Source organism: Neomonachus schauinslandi, chromosome 12 (genome assembly GCF_002201575.2).
Source record: "Neomonachus schauinslandi chromosome 12, ASM220157v2, whole genome shotgun sequence".
Lineage (NCBI taxonomy): Eukaryota > Metazoa > Chordata > Mammalia > Carnivora > Phocidae > Neomonachus > Neomonachus schauinslandi.
In genome coordinates this window covers 99650885-99668400 of record NC_058414.1, presented here as the reverse complement: position 1 = coordinate 99668400, position 17516 = coordinate 99650885, and the positions used below count along the sequence as shown (strand labels likewise).

The 17516-nt window shown below is 57.9% G+C and overlaps 1 protein-coding gene across 4 annotated transcripts; it reads right to left on the bottom strand.

Moving 5' to 3' along the window:
• ABCB8 (ATP binding cassette subfamily B member 8) lies at positions 1 to 15789 on the bottom strand. 4 transcript variants are annotated; one of them, XM_021693040.2, is made up of 16 exons: positions 15413 to 15592; positions 11362 to 11674; positions 10844 to 10999; positions 10672 to 10766; positions 10449 to 10554; positions 9516 to 9677; positions 9327 to 9412; positions 9114 to 9211; positions 8651 to 8756; positions 5595 to 5628; positions 5234 to 5370; positions 4984 to 5078; positions 4737 to 4870; positions 3803 to 3950; positions 2211 to 2461; positions 1 to 1564 (listed from the first exon to the last, which is right to left on the bottom strand). In XM_021693040.2, exons 1-16 carry the CDS (start codon positions 15505 to 15507, stop codon positions 1439 to 1441), a joined length of 2142 nt encoding a protein of 713 aa, XP_021548715.1. In that variant the 5' UTR covers positions 15508 to 15592; the 3' UTR covers positions 1 to 1438. The 4 variants fall into 4 exon arrangements, with proteins under 4 accessions (XP_021548715.1, XP_044776187.1, XP_021548716.1 ...); XM_044920252.1 differs by having other exon boundaries at positions 2286 to 2461; XM_021693041.2 differs by having other exon boundaries at positions 10844 to 10945.
• Between the last annotated feature and the right edge of the window lie 1727 nt (positions 15790 to 17516).

Sequence of the window (17516 nt, the reverse complement as noted above, 5' to 3'; positions counted from 1 at the left end):
GGGGGGGGGGGGGGGGGGGGGGCGGCAGGATTGGGAGAGGCCCCCTGAAGAGGTCAGCAGAGACCCGGAATTTTCTCTGGGTGGCTGGGGCTGGAGCTGGTGGAGCAGGAGCTCGCCTCCGCTGCCTCTCCCTCGAAGGAGGGGTGAGGCAGGCCGGTGCGGACTTGGCTACGGAGCTGAGGCTGGCGCCGGGCTGCATTACTGGGGAGGCGTTTGGTGGCAAAGCCTCCCAGAGCCCGCGCCCTGCTTCCTGGCCTGTGGCTGCCCTGGCACGCGACCTCTGCTCAGTAAGGAAGCAGGATATCACACCAGGGGGGCTGCAGCCCTGGGACATTTCAGGTGCTTTGTCCCCAAAGTAGCATCTGGTCCTAAACCACACCCGGAAGAGGCTGCAGGGACTAGGCCCCGGCTCCGTACACCTGAGCCACTGCCGACGGCTCGTCCTACACATCGCAGCCGCCCCAGAAACATGTCCTTGCCCTCGGATAAATCCACAGGACAAAGCCACCTGATTTTGTATTTTGTCAGCCTGGGGGCTAAGTTTTAACTTCTCCCTTGCAGTTTGGTGACTGTTAGCACTGTATGACCCGCGCGGCTGGAGTTTGGGCTATGTGTCAGCTTCGTCTCCTTCAGAGCGGGCGGGCTGTCCACAATCTCATGGGCGACAGAGTCCAGGTGCATGGGACCAGGGCAGTGGTAAGACAGCCTGGTAAGCTGGAAGCTCCTTGTGGAATAGACCATGGCATGCCCCGCCCCTCCTACCCCTTTCCCAAGGGGTGGGGGCAGGTGTCCCAAGCCTCCTGTTCTGTTGGATGGGGGTGTGGGGGGTGGGGATGAAATCTAGAAAAAGGACCGTCTTAATGGAGTAGGGAGAAGGAAGGGAAGCTGTTCTCAGGATGGGGACTGTAGGTTCGAGGGGCTGGTCTCCTTCTCCCATGGCTCAGAGAGGCAGTGGGGACAGAGGAGAGTGGGGAGTCAGGGTCCAGGAAGGTGAGGTCTGGCATGGGTGTGGACCATTCTAGTGTGAACTCCCATTCCCCCTCCCTGAGCCTGACTGGAGCTGGGCCTGGACAGCTTTAGGCTATCAGGTAGAGGGGAGACTTGGCAGGGTTCCTGAGAGGGGTCGGGAGGGTCTGGGCAGAGGGAGGGAACAGAGCAGGGGCCTGGGGACTCTGCCTCCTCCTCCGTGCAGCTCAGTGATTCCTGGCTCTTGCAGGAGGGAGGCAGCCTGGCGGAAGGAGGGGGGCGTGGATGGGAGCAGTCCCAACCTCCCCCACTGCAGCGCTAGGCCCAGGGCTCATCGTGAGCAGGGGCGGGGCAGCAGCCTGCACAGCGGCACACTGGCCGTCCTGGGTGCTTGGTCCCCAGGTGTTCCTGGAGCTGAGCCTCGGCCCTGGGCACCAAAGCTCAGCAGCGACCAGACCTCAGACAGAGGCTCTCAGGACCTGGGGTGGCGGTTCCTGGGGCCTCTGGGCACCTCAGGAGCTGGGGCATCCAGGGCCTGTCTCCGGATGAGCTCTGCATACAGCCCGCCCTTCTTCAGGAGCTCTTCATGGGTCCCCACCTGGAGAGAGGAAGGAGGTGCAGGTGATCACTCCAACCCAGTTCAGAGCCCTAGGTGGGCTGGCTGCTTATCAGCCGTTGGGCTGTCTCCTAAGCTAGTGTCCCTTCTGGGGACGCTATGAACCCAAACACAGCTTGTTTCAGATAGCCACTGGCACGTCTGTATTCGTTAGCGCCACCTGTCTGCTTAGCCGGGTTTTGGAAGAGCGTCTGAATCCTTCTATCTCCCTTACGGAGTCCAAAGACTCCAGCTTTTACTGGAATGGGGCCTCCTGGCCTTGCTGCAGACCCAGCGTCTGGAGAGCTGCTCCTGGCCGGCCCCTGACCAACGTCCCTCAGGCTGCCTCCTCTGCACCTCGGCCCCTAGGCCCTTCTGTTCGGCACTCTACACTTCCCTGAGTCCTTTCCCTTTGGTCCTGGGAGCCATGATGGAGCTCGACTATCCCCATGGGGCAGAGGAAGAAACGGGCCCTGAAAGACCAGGCCAGGAGCTCCTGAATCCACACAGGGTGCTGCTTCCAGAATACGGCCCCAGGCCCCTAGGGCCAGGCCAGAACCTCCCACGGCTCAGCTGAGCCATGCTTTCCACTCTGTCCACGGCTGAAGCTGTCCCAACCCAGCGAGCCGCTGCCCGGCCCCCAGCTGACCTCGCAGACTCGGCCGTGGGCCATGACGACGATGTGGTGGGCCCCACGCACGGTGCTGAGCCGGTGGGCGATGACGAGCACCGTGCGGCCGGCGCTGGCGCGGTCCAGGGCCTCCTGCACCACCCGCTCGGACTCCGAGTCTAGAGCGCTGGTCGCCTCATCCAGGATCAGCACCGCGGGCTGCTTGATGAGGGCACGGGCGATGGCTAGGCGCTGCTTCTGGCCGCCAGACAGGGTTGCGCCCCGCTCACCTGGGGGGAAGGGGACAGGGCAGGGCCTAAAGTGATCTTCACAAAGGGGGGCCAGGGCCACCTGAAACTTCCCATCCGGCCCCTCAGGCGCCCCCCACCCCGCACTGGCACCACGCACATTTGTCCTGCCTCTGATTCCTCAGCATCCTGATCCCATAACCCTGTGCAAATGCACGAATGCGCTCACACCAGACAGCAGGAGCTGAGCACGCATGGGACTCAGTGCACCCCGGAGTCACCGCGTGCCCCTCCCATACCAGGGCAGGGTTTCTGAGCCGGGCTGGGGCCTGCCCTACCCTGGCCCGCTGGGTCTCCGCTGCTGGGGGGATGTCCAGGACCCGGATGTGGGCCCTGGAGCGGGGTGATGGTGTGCCACGGCACATTTGGGCAAGACCACCCTTGGGGTCTACGATGTCCACAAAAAACAGCAGAGGTGGCAGCCTGGGAGCTAAAGAGAGCACCACGACGACAGCAGTCGGAGACCAGTGGGGGCAGATGGGCCGCAGGTGGGCCTGGGAGTGTGCCGGGCTCAGAGGTACAAGGAAGGTGCCACTCTAGAGAGGTGTGGGGACGACTCCTCTCCTCAGGGTAGTGTGGAGTCTGAGCAGTGAGCAGAATCGGCTGGATCAGCAACAGAACATGAACAGTGGCTAAAGACGGGGTTGGGGGTGCCACTTGGCAGGGCTGAAGCTCAGCTAGACTGAGGCCTAAGTTTCAAGAAGAGTTGAAAACCCTAGCTATGCCTACACCTTGACACGTGCTGGAACATTCTGTAACAGAGCCAAGACTCTGGATGAAAAACCTGGCCCTGAAGGTTGAAAAGAAGACCCCTGAGATGAATGCACACAGCTGTAAGCCGCGACGTGAATATTCTAGTGTGAGGCTGTGATATTTCAATGTTTCCAGAACCACCGAAGCCCTTTCCTGGGTAAGTCAGAAGGCAGACCCATTCAGCCACATCAAGCCCCATGGGTAACTAGACGGAAACATTTTCAAATTAAGGAATAAAAGGCAGGAATGACATGGGAGCCAGAAGCGCAAGGAATTTCGAGGCAACAATACCGTGCTTCTGGCTGGGTCTCAGGACATGGGGGCCCCTGGCAAGCTCTGAAGAGTCCCAACACCACGGATCCTTTGTGTCCCTGGCCGGGTCTGGTACGTGTACTCCCTGCGGCGTCCCCGTCTCTGCAGCCTGTGTGTGACTGGACCACAGACTGGACCATGTCCACCCGCCTAGGCCACGGGTCTAGTCTTCCCTGATGCCAGGTCTCTGTTCCTGCCCCCTGGATTCTCACACCGTGGGCCCTGCAGACCCGAGCAGGATGCCGTCCCTGCACTCACCGACGATGGTGTTGTAACCCTCTGGGAAGCTGGTGATGAACTCGTGGGCGTTGGCTTCCCGGGCAGCAGCATAAACCTCTTCATCTGTGGCTCCCAGCTTCCCAAAGCGGATGTTCTCCATGATTGTTGTTCCAAACAGGACTGGCTCCTGCAGGTGAGGGCTCCACATGGAACATTCTGACTTTGACCCAAACCCCAGAGGGGTACATTGGGAAAGGTGATTTTGGCCACACCAGAACTGCCCTCTTGGAGGGCAAGTAGGGGCAGTTCAAAGTTACAAGTCAAATAAGAACGGAGATCTAACAAAGCGGGGAGAGGCCGAGCTCCCTGCAAGGCACAGGGTCCCTCAGGAGTGGGATGGGAAGGTGGCTGGGAGAGCAAGGCCAGCTGGCCTGGCAAAGCCCCTCCTCTCTGGAGAGATGGGGAGAGAGGGGGTCTGTATTCTGGCTTTCTCTTGCAGCGGTAGGAGGTAAGGGTGCCCTCTTTATCCACTCAGAGAGGGGAAGGCAGACACTCGCTCGGCAGCACCACCTCAAACAGAAGGAAAGGGGCAGGGCTGAGGGCTTCAGGGTGGGGCTGTGGGGCCTTGCTTAGTGGGGGGCGGGGGTCTCTAGACCTTCTGGACACCACAGGTTTGTCAGAGAACCCAGAGATCCTCAAACAGCCTCCCACCCCACCTGCTTGGATGGCTTTAGTTGAGGAGCAGAGTTCCTACCCTGTAGACAAGGACAGAGCTGCGGTGGGCTGGCATGGGGAAGCCTCAGGTCCCCTGACCACTGGGGGAGCAGTGAAGAAGGCCAGAGCCCTCCCACCCCCGCCCCGCCAAAGAGAACAGGGGGTGATGGGGGTGGGAAGGAAAGGACAAGGTCTGGGAGGTTAAAGACACATGTCCCAGGTGAGCCTGTGCAGAGAGGTAAGCCTCTCCTCTCCCCACCTGGCTGATGAAGCCAATGACCTGGCCCCGGAGCCAGGAGGGATCAAGGGTACGCAGGTCCCGTCCATCCAGCGTCACTACGCCCGCCGTGGGGTCGTAGAAGCGCTCAAGCAGGGAAGCCACGGTGGTCTTTCCTGGGGAATTGGGGTCAGGGAGATGGGGTGGTTAGGGACATCATGCCAGGAAAGGGGGACCCCTGGTGCGGTCCCGTAAGTCACAGGGTGGGAGGGTGGTGGGTTCCTCTCACCTCCGCCGGACTGGCCCACCAGGGCCACAATCTTGCCCGGGGGCAGGGTGAGGGTGAAGTCCCGCAGCACCTGGAAGCCGGGGCGGCTGGGGTAACTGGGAGGAGCCAAGAGAGACCCTCAGTCAGACCAGGTTCCCGGCCCCTCCTCAAGTCTCACTGGACCCTGAGGGGGACTCGGTTACAGGGAGACATTGACCCGCACGTCCTCAGCCCAAAGGGAATGACCCCGCCCCCACCCGCCAATGCTAACCTGAAGCAGACGTTGTGGAACGTGATGGCCCCGCGCAGGTGCTCTCGGGGGACGGAGCAGCCCCCAGACAGTGGGATGCATGGGCTCAGAGTCATGTACTCAAAGACCCGGCCCCCTGCGCTGAGCCCCCGCACCACCTGGGGAGGGGGTTGAAGTCTGCGGTGAGGGAGGGCTGGGGTCTGAGGGAAGGGCCGGCAGCGCCGCCCCATCTCCTGGACTCCCACACGCAGGCAGGGGAGGGGCTCGGGGCGTCCCCTCCACCTGACACCTGTTCCCCCAGCACACAGGTGACGTTGCTGACAGGGCTCCAGCCCAGGTCCCATGTCCACACCCTGGGGCCCGCCCCCCGACTGCCACTCACCTGGCCAAACAGGACAGAGAGGTTGGCCATGGACCTGTGGGGAGGAGAGAAAGGTTGAAAAAGTGGGGACAAGAGCCCAAGAGAAGACCGGCGCCAGAGAGGAGGGTGTGGGTCTCAGGTGCACTCTGGAGGGGGCGGCGGGAGACATGCTGGCTGAGGCTCGGAAACCGGCAGCCTGAAGGTGAAGCCCGACAACGCTCCTGCCATCTGGGACGGCGGCAGCCCTGGGATCCAGCAACACTAGAGAGTTCACTGGCAAGTCACTTCTCCTTGGAGCCACGTTATCTCCTTATTCTCTCCTCGGCCACATGAGGCTGACAACTGTCAGGGGCCTCAGGACGGGGCTCCAGGGAGACGGCTGCAGCAGGCAGGCACAGGCCCGTGGGGCTGGACTCTGCATCGCCGCAGCGTGAAGGCTGGCTCCCGGAACATGAGGGGGGTGCCCACGCCATAGGCCAAGGTCAGCTCTGGCACGACGGACTCCTGGGGGAGCAAGGGCTAATTAAGGTGGAAACACGGACGTGAATCCCTTCACAGAAAGAAAACCGAAGCCACTGGACCGTGTGTGGGGTGGGGGTGGGGGAGTGGGAACTCTGGGGGGACCCCAAGACAAAACTCCAGAGACACCTCAGTGTGGGCCTGCCCCACGTAAGGCATGGCGTGCGTGCTCTGTCCAGACAGAGGTCGCCTCCTCTGCCCTGTGGGGCCGTCGGCTGCTGGAAGGTGAGTCATGCTTCTCAGTCACCAGCCCCTGACTGGGTGCGCGTCTGTGAGTGTGCCCGCAGGTCCGTCCCAAACAGGAAAGACGGACTCTCTTGAAGAGGAAAGTCACTTCTTCCAGCCCCAGGGGTGAGGAGGGGGAGGAGCCTGCAAGGAAGTGGTTCTGGCGGGCGCAGCGAGCTAGCGGCATTGGCCAATGTGAGTGCAAAGGCATCCAGCAAGGAAGAGCCAGACAGTGAGCTCCCCGCGGATAAGAAGGGAGAACATCCTCCACCGGAGATCTGGAAGCCATTAAGGCCTGGCAGCGGTGCCTGGCAGCAACCAAAAACCAGATGCCCATGACTCGGTGGTGTGTGATGCCCTTACTCTCAGAGATGGCTCAGAAGGCAGGCCTTGGCTCTCCTAAGAGGCCTGGCGGGGGGCGGCCCACTCCCAGCAGGGCCCAGGCCTGGATGCAGACCAGGCGGCCTGACCCTGACTGGGGTCCATCTGGATGCCTCCCCATCTCCTCCAGAGACCTGGTGCCACAAAAAGAACACCTAGAATGGGGTCTACAGGTTGAGGCTCCCTCTCTCCCCTCCCTTCCCCTGCAGGACCCCAGAAGGAAATACACCAGCCTCCTTAATAAAATAGACCTAATTCCTCTAAAGTGAGTGGTGAAGAATGTCCAGGTGGTGATCGGCTCCTTAAGGACGGGCCCAAGGCCTGTGGCTGTGGGAGCAGCTCCCTCTAGCAGCCCGAGAGAGGTAGTACAGACGGACTCCCTAGGCGTTCCTGTTTGTAATAAAGCTCTGCTAACTTGCAAGGCAGTGCAGTGGGGAGGAAAGGAAAGGGTCTGAACTCGGGCCACAGGGGGATGTGGGGTCCCAGGGGAAGGCGGGCCTGAAGGAGGAGGGCCAGGCTTGGGAGGTGTAGGGAAAGGGAGACTTTCCCACCACTGCCCGTGGAGGGCCCACACCGTGGAGGGCCATGTGGGGACTGTATGAATAGAACCAGTGGGATTCATCAGAGTCTTCAGTACCAGAGCAAGAGGCCAGGGCTCAGTCTGGGGTTGGTGCCAAGTCCCATCTCTACAACAGTCAAGAGCTTCCTAGTCCCCAGACTGGAGGAGGGATGAGGCCGCCTAGGGTCTGAACTTCAGAGAAAGTCTGAATGGGCTCATATTAGGAAGGCCTGGACAAAAACGGGGCTGAGGGTGGGAGTCTTGGGATGGGCTCCCCTCTGCCTGGGACAGTGATGAGGCTGGTGGTGAGGGATGCTGTAGGAAACGGGTGGTAAGACACGATGCACAGCACGGCCACACATGCCATGAGACTCAGACACCATGGGGAAGGGGCACGGAGGGGTGTCTGGGGCGATACCGTACTTTCTTGACATGGTTGACAGTAATGCCGAGCTCTATTCTTCAGTGATTTATTATAGCATATTCGCTCTTCAATTATTTATCATAACATCTATTCGTGCTTTATGTACTTTTACACACAGCGTGTGAGGGAGACAAAGGGATGAGAAACGGCAGCAGGAACTGCTCGTGGTTAGCTCAGAAGAGAAAGGGACGGGGAGGCCTTGGGGGTGTTGAACAAAGGGAACCGAGAGCTCTGGGCAGTCAGGCCCAGCGGAGCAGGCAGACCTCAGAGCCATGAACGCACTGAGCTCCAGGGTGGGCAGGGCAGGAGAGGGGGCGAGCTTCTCCTCCCTGGGAAGGTCAGGCAGAGGACAGCAGGGGAGCTCTTAAAGAGCGAGTCAAAGGTGGTCTATCCACACATGGAATCCTACTCAGCCTTAACAAGGCAGGCAATCCTGCTGCGGGCTGGGCCACGGATGCACCTGGGAGACATTACGCTGAGTGAACTAGGCCCGTCACAGAAGGACAGGCGCTGTGTGGTTGCACTTACGGGAGGGACCCAAAGTGGGCAGAGCACAGAGCCAGAGGGTGTCAGGGGCCCTAGTGGTTAACGGGCCCAGCGCTTCAGGTCTGCAAGATGAAGGAGTGCTGGCGACTGATGGCGGCGTGACGTGCGCAGAACGCGACTAACGTCTGCGCTAAAAACTGGTCAAGGTGGTACATTTTACATTACGTGTATTTTACCATAATTACCCATTTTTTTAAAAAGCTGTCACGGGCACTTCTGAGCTGTTTAGGCAGCCGAAGAGGACAGCCGCATTCCCGAGCTTCCGGTCGGTGCAGGAGGCTGCAGGGGGCCCTCCTCTCGGCGCCTGCTTCCCTGAGGAAACTGGGCGGCCAGGGGCTGGGCAGCAGTCCCCAGAGCAGGCTGCCACCCCCTGTCCCGTGACCCAGCAGGGCTCCTCCAGGACGGGAACAGCCTCACACTCACCTCTGCACCGTCTGGGAGGCCACCAGGAAGGACATGAGGTCTCCCCCTGTTAGCTGCTGTCCAGCCACGAGGGAGCCCCCAATAAACAGGGTGCCCAAGACCATGCCTGCACAGGGGAAAGGGCCAGGTGGTTAGCAAGAAGTGACTAGGAGCCGAGGACAGAGCCCAGCCCAGATGTTAGACCCCAGTTCCAGTCCCTGCTGTGCCTCTGACTGAAATGTCACCAAGTCACTTCAGTGGTGTCTGCCTTTGTTTCTTCATTTGGAAATGAGGCATGGGGCGGGGGGGGGGGGGGGCGGCACTTGGGCAGATGGCACTGGGCAGATGTCTGAAGGACATCAAGCACACGGGGAGCTGTTCCTTGCCTGCCTTGCTGGGACCGTCCTTTGCTGCTCCACGCTCATCCCCAGCCATGACTGGGTGCTCCCACGCCCCGGGGAGCAGGGGGGACTTGCTCACTCACAGTTGAAGGCGATGTTGGAGAGCCCTTGGAACAAGGCAATGCCTTGGCCCAGCTCCTCCGCCTTACAGCGGGACTCCTCCAGCTCCGCTCCGTAGCGTCTGGGGAGAGAGGCCAAGCCCGGCCGTCAGGAAGCAGCCAGGGCGGGGTGCAGGGCTGGTGGGGTGCGTTCGGGGAGTCCTCCCTGCTTCAAGTCCTTCCCCGTCTGGGACTCACTCCTCTTCTCGGTGCTCCATGGCGAAGGCCCGCACAGTCCGAACATTGCCCAGGGCCTCATCCGCTACGCCCGCTGCCCTGGCGACCTGCAAGGAGTCCAGGAAGTAGAGCGCGAGGTCGAAGCTGGGGAGGGATGGCAGGGCAGAGAGAAATGGGGCCGGTGAGGAGGATGGGCAGGAAAGCCAGTACCTGCTCCTGACACTGGCGAGACAATTTTCGGAGAGCTGAGCCCATCAGGGTGCCAACTCCCATGAGGGTGGGTGTGGCCACCATCAGCAGCAGCGTGAGGCGGGGGGACAGCACAGACAGGGACACCAGGCAGCCAGCCACCTGGGTGCAGCTTCGCAGCCCCTGGGGAGGGGAGGAAGGCAGGAAGGTAGTTTGGCAATAGCACCCTGACGGGGCGGACTTTACCAAGGGTCTGCTGGCTACTGCATTACCCTCACGAGGCCAAGGCCATAGGTCTGAGCCCTGGGAGGCCAAATGGCAGTCCATCCAGTCATAAAATGGAACCCTTTCTCTACTAGCAGGCATGAAAGGGTTGGGTGAGAATGTCTAAGGACCACGGCATCCTTCCCCTAGATAAATCCCAGCTGGCTTTGTTTTTTGCTCAAGGAACTGAACAGAAAGAATTGAACAGGGATGTCATCCAGGGACTGCTATGGGCCAGTGTCCTGGCATGACCCAGCAGGCACGGGGACAGTGTGGGTGGATGAGGATGGGATATCAGTAATACAGCAAAAAGCCTTCACTCATTCTCCGTAACACTTGTCAGCATGCCAGGCATTCTGGGGGTACGGGAGGCCAGGGTGATTTTGCTCTTGGCAAGCTGGTCCAGGAAAGGCTCTTGTCTGAGTCCTTGGGAAGGCTTTCCGGGGAGGTAGAATTTCAGAACAGGAGAGAAACAGCCTGTCCTGACCTTGGACGATGCCACGGCACCTCCCTTCCGTGAACTTCCCCATTCCCTCACCCATACCCTCACAGAACGGCAGGCTTTTCACTTGGTGTGAGCCTAGGCTCAGGGCCCAGCAGCAAGGCAGGATGGGGCTGGCCTGGTGTGTCTACACTAGATGGTGTGCATGTGTGTGTGTGTGTACATACAGGGGGACCTGGGGAACTGACCTGGGAGATGACGAGTTTGAAAGATGATTTAAACTCCTGCACATCAGTCGTCAACCGGCTCACCAGCTGCCCTGTCTTTTTAGCATCAAAGAAAGCAATATCTTGTCTGATGGTAGGTCAAGGGCACAGGAGGTCAGGGAAAAGAGGGAGACATGAGTTCAGGATGAGCTGCCCCACTCCGGGCCATCAGTCAGCCGCACCCCCACCCTGTAGCCGGCGGTACCGGAGCAGGTTGCTGAAGAGGGCCCTCCTCATGTCCACGGCCATGCGCTCGCCGATGCGGGACAGCAGCACCAGGTACCCGAAGGTCAACAGCCCCTGGGAGAGAGGCCGGGGCACTCAGGGGCGCCTGGGAGGCTCCTCTGGGTGCCCCCAGGCCCTCCCTCCTGCCGTACCTGAACGCCATAGAGGATGAGCAGGGAGGTGCTGAGATGCCGGGACTCAGTCAGAAAGCTCCCCACGTGATCCCTCGTGTACTTGGCCACGATCTCCACCAGCTGGCCCAGAAGCAGGGGGATCTGCACATTCACCAGGGCCGCACCCAGTGCCAGCTTGGGGGGCGGGCAGACCTTTAGAAGGGGCCATCTTCTTCCCCATCCCTGGCCCTGACCTTGGCCCTCCCTCCCCTGCAGCGGTTCCTGCTTTGGCTACTTCTCTGTTTCTTTGAGACAGTTGAGTTAAAGGCCAGGCTGCCAGCCCCAGGGGACCCCTGTACCCTGCACACCCAGCTGCTCTGTGCAGGATCTCCTGGTATCCCTTGGCTTCCAGTCCCCCCAAGCCAGCCAGCCCTTGCGCTTCCTGAGGCCTATTCTGAGACTTGGTGAGGCAGACAAGCCGTCCCCATGCAGCTTGCAAACCCCTGACTGGCTCCCCTCCTGTCCCTGAGGTGGGGGAAAGAAGAGGGGCATCTCACCACGATGGCTGCCCCCAGGACCAGCAGGTGGGGGCGCAGAAACTGCCAGAAGAGCTTCCAGTTAAAGCGGGACTCCCCAACATGAGGTCTGGAGCAGGCAGGAGGGGCCTCTTCCGCCTCACACAGTGCCACAAGGCCGAGGCGGGGGCACTTACTCCACACCACAGGGCCCAGAAGGATGCCCCCAACCCAGCGCCAGGCAGAGGGTCTTTGGCTGGGGGCTGGAGGCGCTCGAAGGAGGTGGGCCCAGAGCTGGGACCTCAGCTGGGCCATAGCCCTGAGGAGGGAGGAGCCATGGCAGCCGTGAGAGGACCTGCGGGGAGAGAACAGCATCGATGGCTCGAGGCCCTGACTGTCCCTCAAAGGAACAATACAGCTGCCCAGCTCCGGGCTGAGCCCTCCGGACAGCACCTCTTCCATAGGGTCCTGTGCTGCCTTTCCCAGGGCTGTTCTTTGGCAACCTCAGTTTCTGAGAGGAACGCAAACAGGCCAAGGAGTGGCGGAATGAGACAGCAGCCAGTAATCAGGCCGGAGACGTGTTCTCCCTGTGACGTCACACAGCGGGGCCTTCTCAGCCTCCACGGGCCCCTCTGGTCAGTGACCATCTCCAACCCATGCTCCTTCTTATCGCAGGACATCACTTTGGATGGCAGCTCGTCTACAGGTGCTCCTTTTCCAGATGAGGACGCAGAAGTCCCGAGGGAATCTGGCTCGGAGAGGCAAGAGAGGGCGAGCACCTCCCCTGAGCCTGGCTCCGTGCTTGCTTGCAGTGGCCGGCCTGGCAGGCGAGGCCCCCACCTCCCCAATCCATGGCCTGCTGCATTTGATCTTCCATTCCCTGGGAGGGAGATGCCCTTACTCTCACTTGATAAAAGAAAATGTCATGGGGGCTGAGAGAGCTGGAATACTTTGTCCCCCAGCAGCAGAATGGGGACAAGAGGAGACCCCCGATTCCAGAATCCAGGCTTGTTCTATTCTGCCATGTGTGCGGTGACCAAGGCCGTGTGCGGCAGGGCCTGGACAGGCCCCAAGTCTTCTGCCCGCCGGTCAGTGCTCCTTGCACCCCTCACCCTGGCTCCTCCCAGGCCTTGAGGGCTTATGTGACAACATACTCCCTATCAGCTCAAGGAGAAAAAAAGAAATAAAAATCCAAGTAATAGATCTTGTCACCTCAGATAGGCCAAAATCACCTTCTGTGTTCTGTGGTTTCCATATGGATCCATGGTCAGGTTGAGTGCTTACTGGCTGCCAGTGCTCTGCCGAGAGGCACTGGGAACACAGGCAAACGGGACAGACCCAGTAAGTACCCTCATGGAGGTTGGGTTTTAGTGCGGAGGAAAAGCAGCTAATGACAAAGCTTGCTGAGTGTGGAAAGGGCACGGCAGGGCCCCCAGGGAGCACGGAGCAGGCGCTCCTCCTCCTGTCTGAGGGAGTCAGGAAGGGCCTTCCTGATGAGACTGAGGGTGAATGGGAAGGAGCTGGCCAAATGAAGGGTGTGTGTGTGTGTGTGTGTGTGTGTGTGTGTGTGTGTGAATTTACATCTTAAAGATCATAGCAGGGACGCCTGGGTGGCTCAGACGGTTAAGTGGTTAAGCGTCTGCCTTCGGCTCAGGTCATGATCCCAGAGTCCTGGGATCAAGTCCACATCGGACTCCCTGCTCAGAGAAAAGCCTGCTTTTCCCTCTCTCTCTGCTGCTCTCTCTGTCAAATAAATTAATAAAATTAAAAAAAAAAAAATCAGAGCAGAGAGGAGAAGGCTGGAGAGGGACAAGATTGGCTACAGGGAGCTTGTTAGAAGTAGAAGTTACCTGGCCAGGAGTATGTGGTGGGATGCTCGAAGATTCAAATGAGGTTGGGCACCCGGGTGGCACAGTCAGTTAAGCGGCTGACTCTTGGTTTCGACTCAGGTCATGATCTCAAGGTCCTGGGATCAAGCCCCGTGCGTTGGGCCCTGTGCGCTGGGCCCCGCGAGTTGGGCTCCACGCTTGTTGGGGAGTCTGCTTGAGGATTCTCTCTCCTTCTCCCTCTGCCCCTCTCCCCACTCGCGCGTGTGCTCTTTCAAATAAATAAATCTTAAAAAAAAAATACTCCCTTTGAAAAAAAAAGATTCAAATGACGTTACTGATGGGGAGGGACTTTTAAAAAACGAATAGAATGAGGTTTTCCCTTTACTCTGATAGTCTTTAGTATTTTCAGACGCTCCTAATTGCATCTCCACCTCATCCTTCCCTAATTTCAGGGAGGCCTGGGTGGCTTCTTGCCACCTCTATGTTATGCCTTCTTCCATCCCGTTCCACCTGCCTGGTTTTTATGTCTTGTTTTCCACTGTGTACTTTAGGTCTGTCTTAAATTTTAGACAGAGAAGCTCACCCTGCTTCCAATTTCCCCATTAGACTTTATATTCCTTGAGGCAGGAAGCTCTATCCTATTCACATTGCATCCCCAGCACTTAGCAAAACTCTTGTACATAACAGATGTTCAGCAAATGCTTATGTTTGTTGAGTGCATGCCCTCATTAGAAATGCAGAGGAGAAAAATTTGACCTGACCTGCTACTGCACTGCTTGCAAAGTTTTAGACTTACTGAGGCCAACAATAAGAGATATGTTGTGCACTGCCACCCAGTATGATAAACATGTCACACAAAATTGAAACGTTTCACAAAACAATTCTTTCCCTAATTTGTTACACATGTATTCTATTATATTCACTTTTTTTTTGGAACTTGAACTCATGACCCTGAGATCAAGTGTCACGTGCTCTATAGGCGCCCCCTATTATATTTACTTCTATTTTTTTTATTAATGATTTCATTCATTTATTTGAGAAAGAAAGTGTGAGAGAGAGAAAGCCCGAGGGGGGGGAGGGTCAGAGGGAGAAGCAGGCTCCCCGCTGAGCAGGAAGCCCCATGGGGGACTCGATCCGGGGACTCCAGGATCATGACCTGAGCCGAAGGCAGACGCTTAACCGACTGAGCCACCCAGGCACCCCTTATATGCGCTTCTAAATGATCCTGACCCACCAAATTCATTTTAAGATCTCTTGTTGTGACTTGCACGTTTGAAAGACACTGCACTTGTGAACACAGAAATACTTGGATATTATTTGATGTCTTTCCCTGGGTTTCTCTCTGGTTTAAATGATATCAACACCCTTACTCTTTTCCTAAGGACGGTTTCAAGCTTTTTAATAATTCACCATGGCTACTTTCCAGCTTCTCTCATCTTCTCCAAACCAAGACTCTAAGCAGGGCTTGGTCACTGCCAAGAACTGGGGGATTACTTCCCAGCAACGGACCTTCTAGCTGCAGCTTGGCCCAGCTCTTGCCCTCTTTCAATCAGATGGGCTATCCAAATGACACAAGTTCACATCGACCCACCACTGCCAGTCTGCTGCCTGGCTGGCCTGCAGGTTATTCACTCCAGGATGAGAAAGGAATCAGTCCTTTCTCATAAAGCATTTACACTGGAGTCGCAGTTTCAGGGTCCACGTTCGTTTCCTACCTGCGTCTCTCTCTTTGAACCATGTGTAGAGTGAACACACAAAAACACACATGTACGCGTTTCTAGATTGGCTTTATCTCTGATGAAAGTATCCTTATCTAGGAACCATTTATGTTCAGCTCATATTGAATCTCAGGAGCAACACCAACACTAAATGTCTCTGGACACTAATAATTTTTGTCCAGATTGCCAGACCAATTCCAAGAACGAGGACAGGAAGAGGGGACAGGAACGGCGGCGACCGCAAGGCTCAACACCTGTGCGGCATGGCGCCCTCTGGTGGGAAGTACGGACCCGGTGTGGTCCCCGACCCAGAGCGCGCCCTCCGTCCAGCCCACACACAGATACAGACCGACCGAGTCTCCTGCGGGCACCTGGGTCGTCGCTACAAATAACAGGCCAAGCCCCGGGGAGTGACATTCCACCCCCCGGGCCGGCCTACAACTTCCAGCAGGCCTCGCGCGAGCCCGAGACTCCATCTCCCGGCGGGCCCCACGCACGGCCAGCCGGTCAACGGCCCGCGCTCCCAGTAGGTTTGTCACTTTTTACCTGACGGCCGAGAATGTCTGGAAGCAGAGGGGTGGTAGCAGCCTGCCTGGGACAGGGCCACCCCGAATCCCGACCCGAAATAAGTGCACCAACATGATGGAACGGGACTACAGGAGCAGCCGGCAACGGCAGCTTCACCTTCATCCCATTGAGGTCTCCATGTTGGCTCCGGCCCCCATCCCGACAACCCCCTCGCGCCTCGGCGACGATTGGCGGAAAGATGCATCAATCTCGTCGAAGGCTGTGATTGGAGAAAGCCTTTTCGGTCCTCCTCCTTCCGGAACTGTGATTGGAGACAGCCGCCTGCCCGCCCGCCCCCCAGGCCTGGGCGGGGCCGAGCAGGTGGGGCATTGCCTTCCGCCCACTGCCGGGGTCATCTCTGGGGTGACGTTGCTAGGGTATGCTCAGTGCGTCTCTCCACCGCGGGGTATCCATAGTAACGTGCCAGCCGCTGACCTCGGGACTGTTCTCCTATGGGTGCTGCCGGGGGACTCCAGATGTCCCGGGGTCTCCAAGGAGTGTAGAGTGCTGGTCCTCGGGGAGGAAGGGACAAAAATGACTTGGGGAATTTTTTCAAAACGTCTGCACGTTCCTTGTCACCCGCCCCTTTCTCCCAGACAGGTCAGAGTTCCAGGGACGGCAGGCACGTGTATTTGGGAACTTACTACCCTGGTGATTCTGATGCACTCCCCCTACTTAACGATTGAGAACCACTAGCGTGGAGGTCCTGTATAGCTTATCGAGGCGCGACCCCAGATTCTTCTTCCCCATAGATGCCTTCCTCACCGCAGTCAAGGTGACTTGCCTAAGACTCCCACTGCACAGCTCTTGCACCTGTGTTATTTATTTCTTCCGTGTAATTATTTGCATAGCTACCTCCCCCATGGGCTGTGACTTCTTTCTGGGTAGTGGCTCTGTCTCATCCATCCATACCCCTTTCCCCTCCAAATGCCTGGCAGAGAAAAGTGCCCTTTTTATAATAAATTCGCTTGAATTGTGGGTGGTGGTAGGGAGGCTGTCAATTGATGAATCTGGTGTGGAACTGGGTAGGAAAATGTGCCAGATTAGCTTGAAGTTGGGCTGGGAGTATGGGAGGGGTCCTAATGTGAGTATGGTGGAATATTGGGGTGAGTGAGGTTGAGGAGCGATCAGGCAAACCCTACATAACCCACCTTGGCAGATGTCTCAGAAAGATGGGAACTTCCTAGCCCCTCTGCAGTGTGGGATTCCATCTTGGGCACTAGGATGTCACCTCTAAAAGTAGTGAATCTCGTTTCGTAGCTCCGCCTCCTGCTGCTCAGGGATAAATTGATGTAATAATCCTTGTCCTGGAAGGCAGCACAGAAGGAGAAAAACAGGCATATCTGGACTCCCATTTTGTGGGCAGTTCTATGATTGCCTCCACATTCCTCCAATGAACACTCTGGACCCACTTTGTTCCTCTCTCTATTTCATAGATACTGTCCCCTACAACAGCCCTCAGGCCTAAGCCCCTGAGGCCCTGACACCTGGTTGGCTGAGTCAGCACCTCAGGAATGGGGTTCAGTAGGAAACCTGGTGATTCAGGGCCTCAGGAATGGCATCGGACATGTCAACAAAGCAGCTGCCTCCTCCTCTTCCTCCTCCTCCTCGTTGAAGTGGCAGCAAGGAACTCAACTCAGCCAGCTCATCTCTGGGTATTCAAATTACCCTTCCAAATCCCAGCCCCCCAACTGCCCTCTGCTGGCTCAGCTCTGATGCTTCTCAGGGGCCCCCCAAAACTTGATCAGGACTAGGGGAGAGGGTTTTTGGCGTCTATGGGAATAAAGAAAAAAAAAACATAATAGAACTTCCAAGGGGCCCTTTTCTACTGTAAGTTCCCCAAACCGCTTCCCACATCCAGGATAGCTGCCTCTCCTTTCTTCACTGCCTTCCCCTCCTCAAGTTTCCTCCAACCTGGCCGCAGAGGCGCGCAGTCTCCCCTCTTCCCTTAGTACCATCAGGCAAACTGAACACAAGCCCTTTCTTGTCTTTTTCTTCTTGCTTTTGGTCTTAAAGCATTTCTCTGTTGATCTTTGGTGTGTGTGTGTGTGTGTGTGTGTGTGTGTGTGTGTGTGTGTGTGTG

Bases quoted from the DNA above. Each gene is read 5' to 3' on its own strand.
- ABCB8 (XM_021693040.2), bottom strand. From the start codon at position 15,507: ATGTTGGTGCACTTATTTCGGGTCGGGATTCGGGGTGGCCCTGTCCCA. The intron at 5,371-5,594 runs GTGAGTGGCAGT...CCCCCTCCCCAG, and splicing joins TCTCTGTCCTGTTTGGCCAG to GTGGTGCGGGGGCTCAGCGC. The intron at 3,951-4,736 runs GTGGGGAGAGGA...CCTCACCTGCAG, and splicing joins TCATTGGCTTCATCAGCCAG to GAGCCAGTCCTGTTTGGAAC.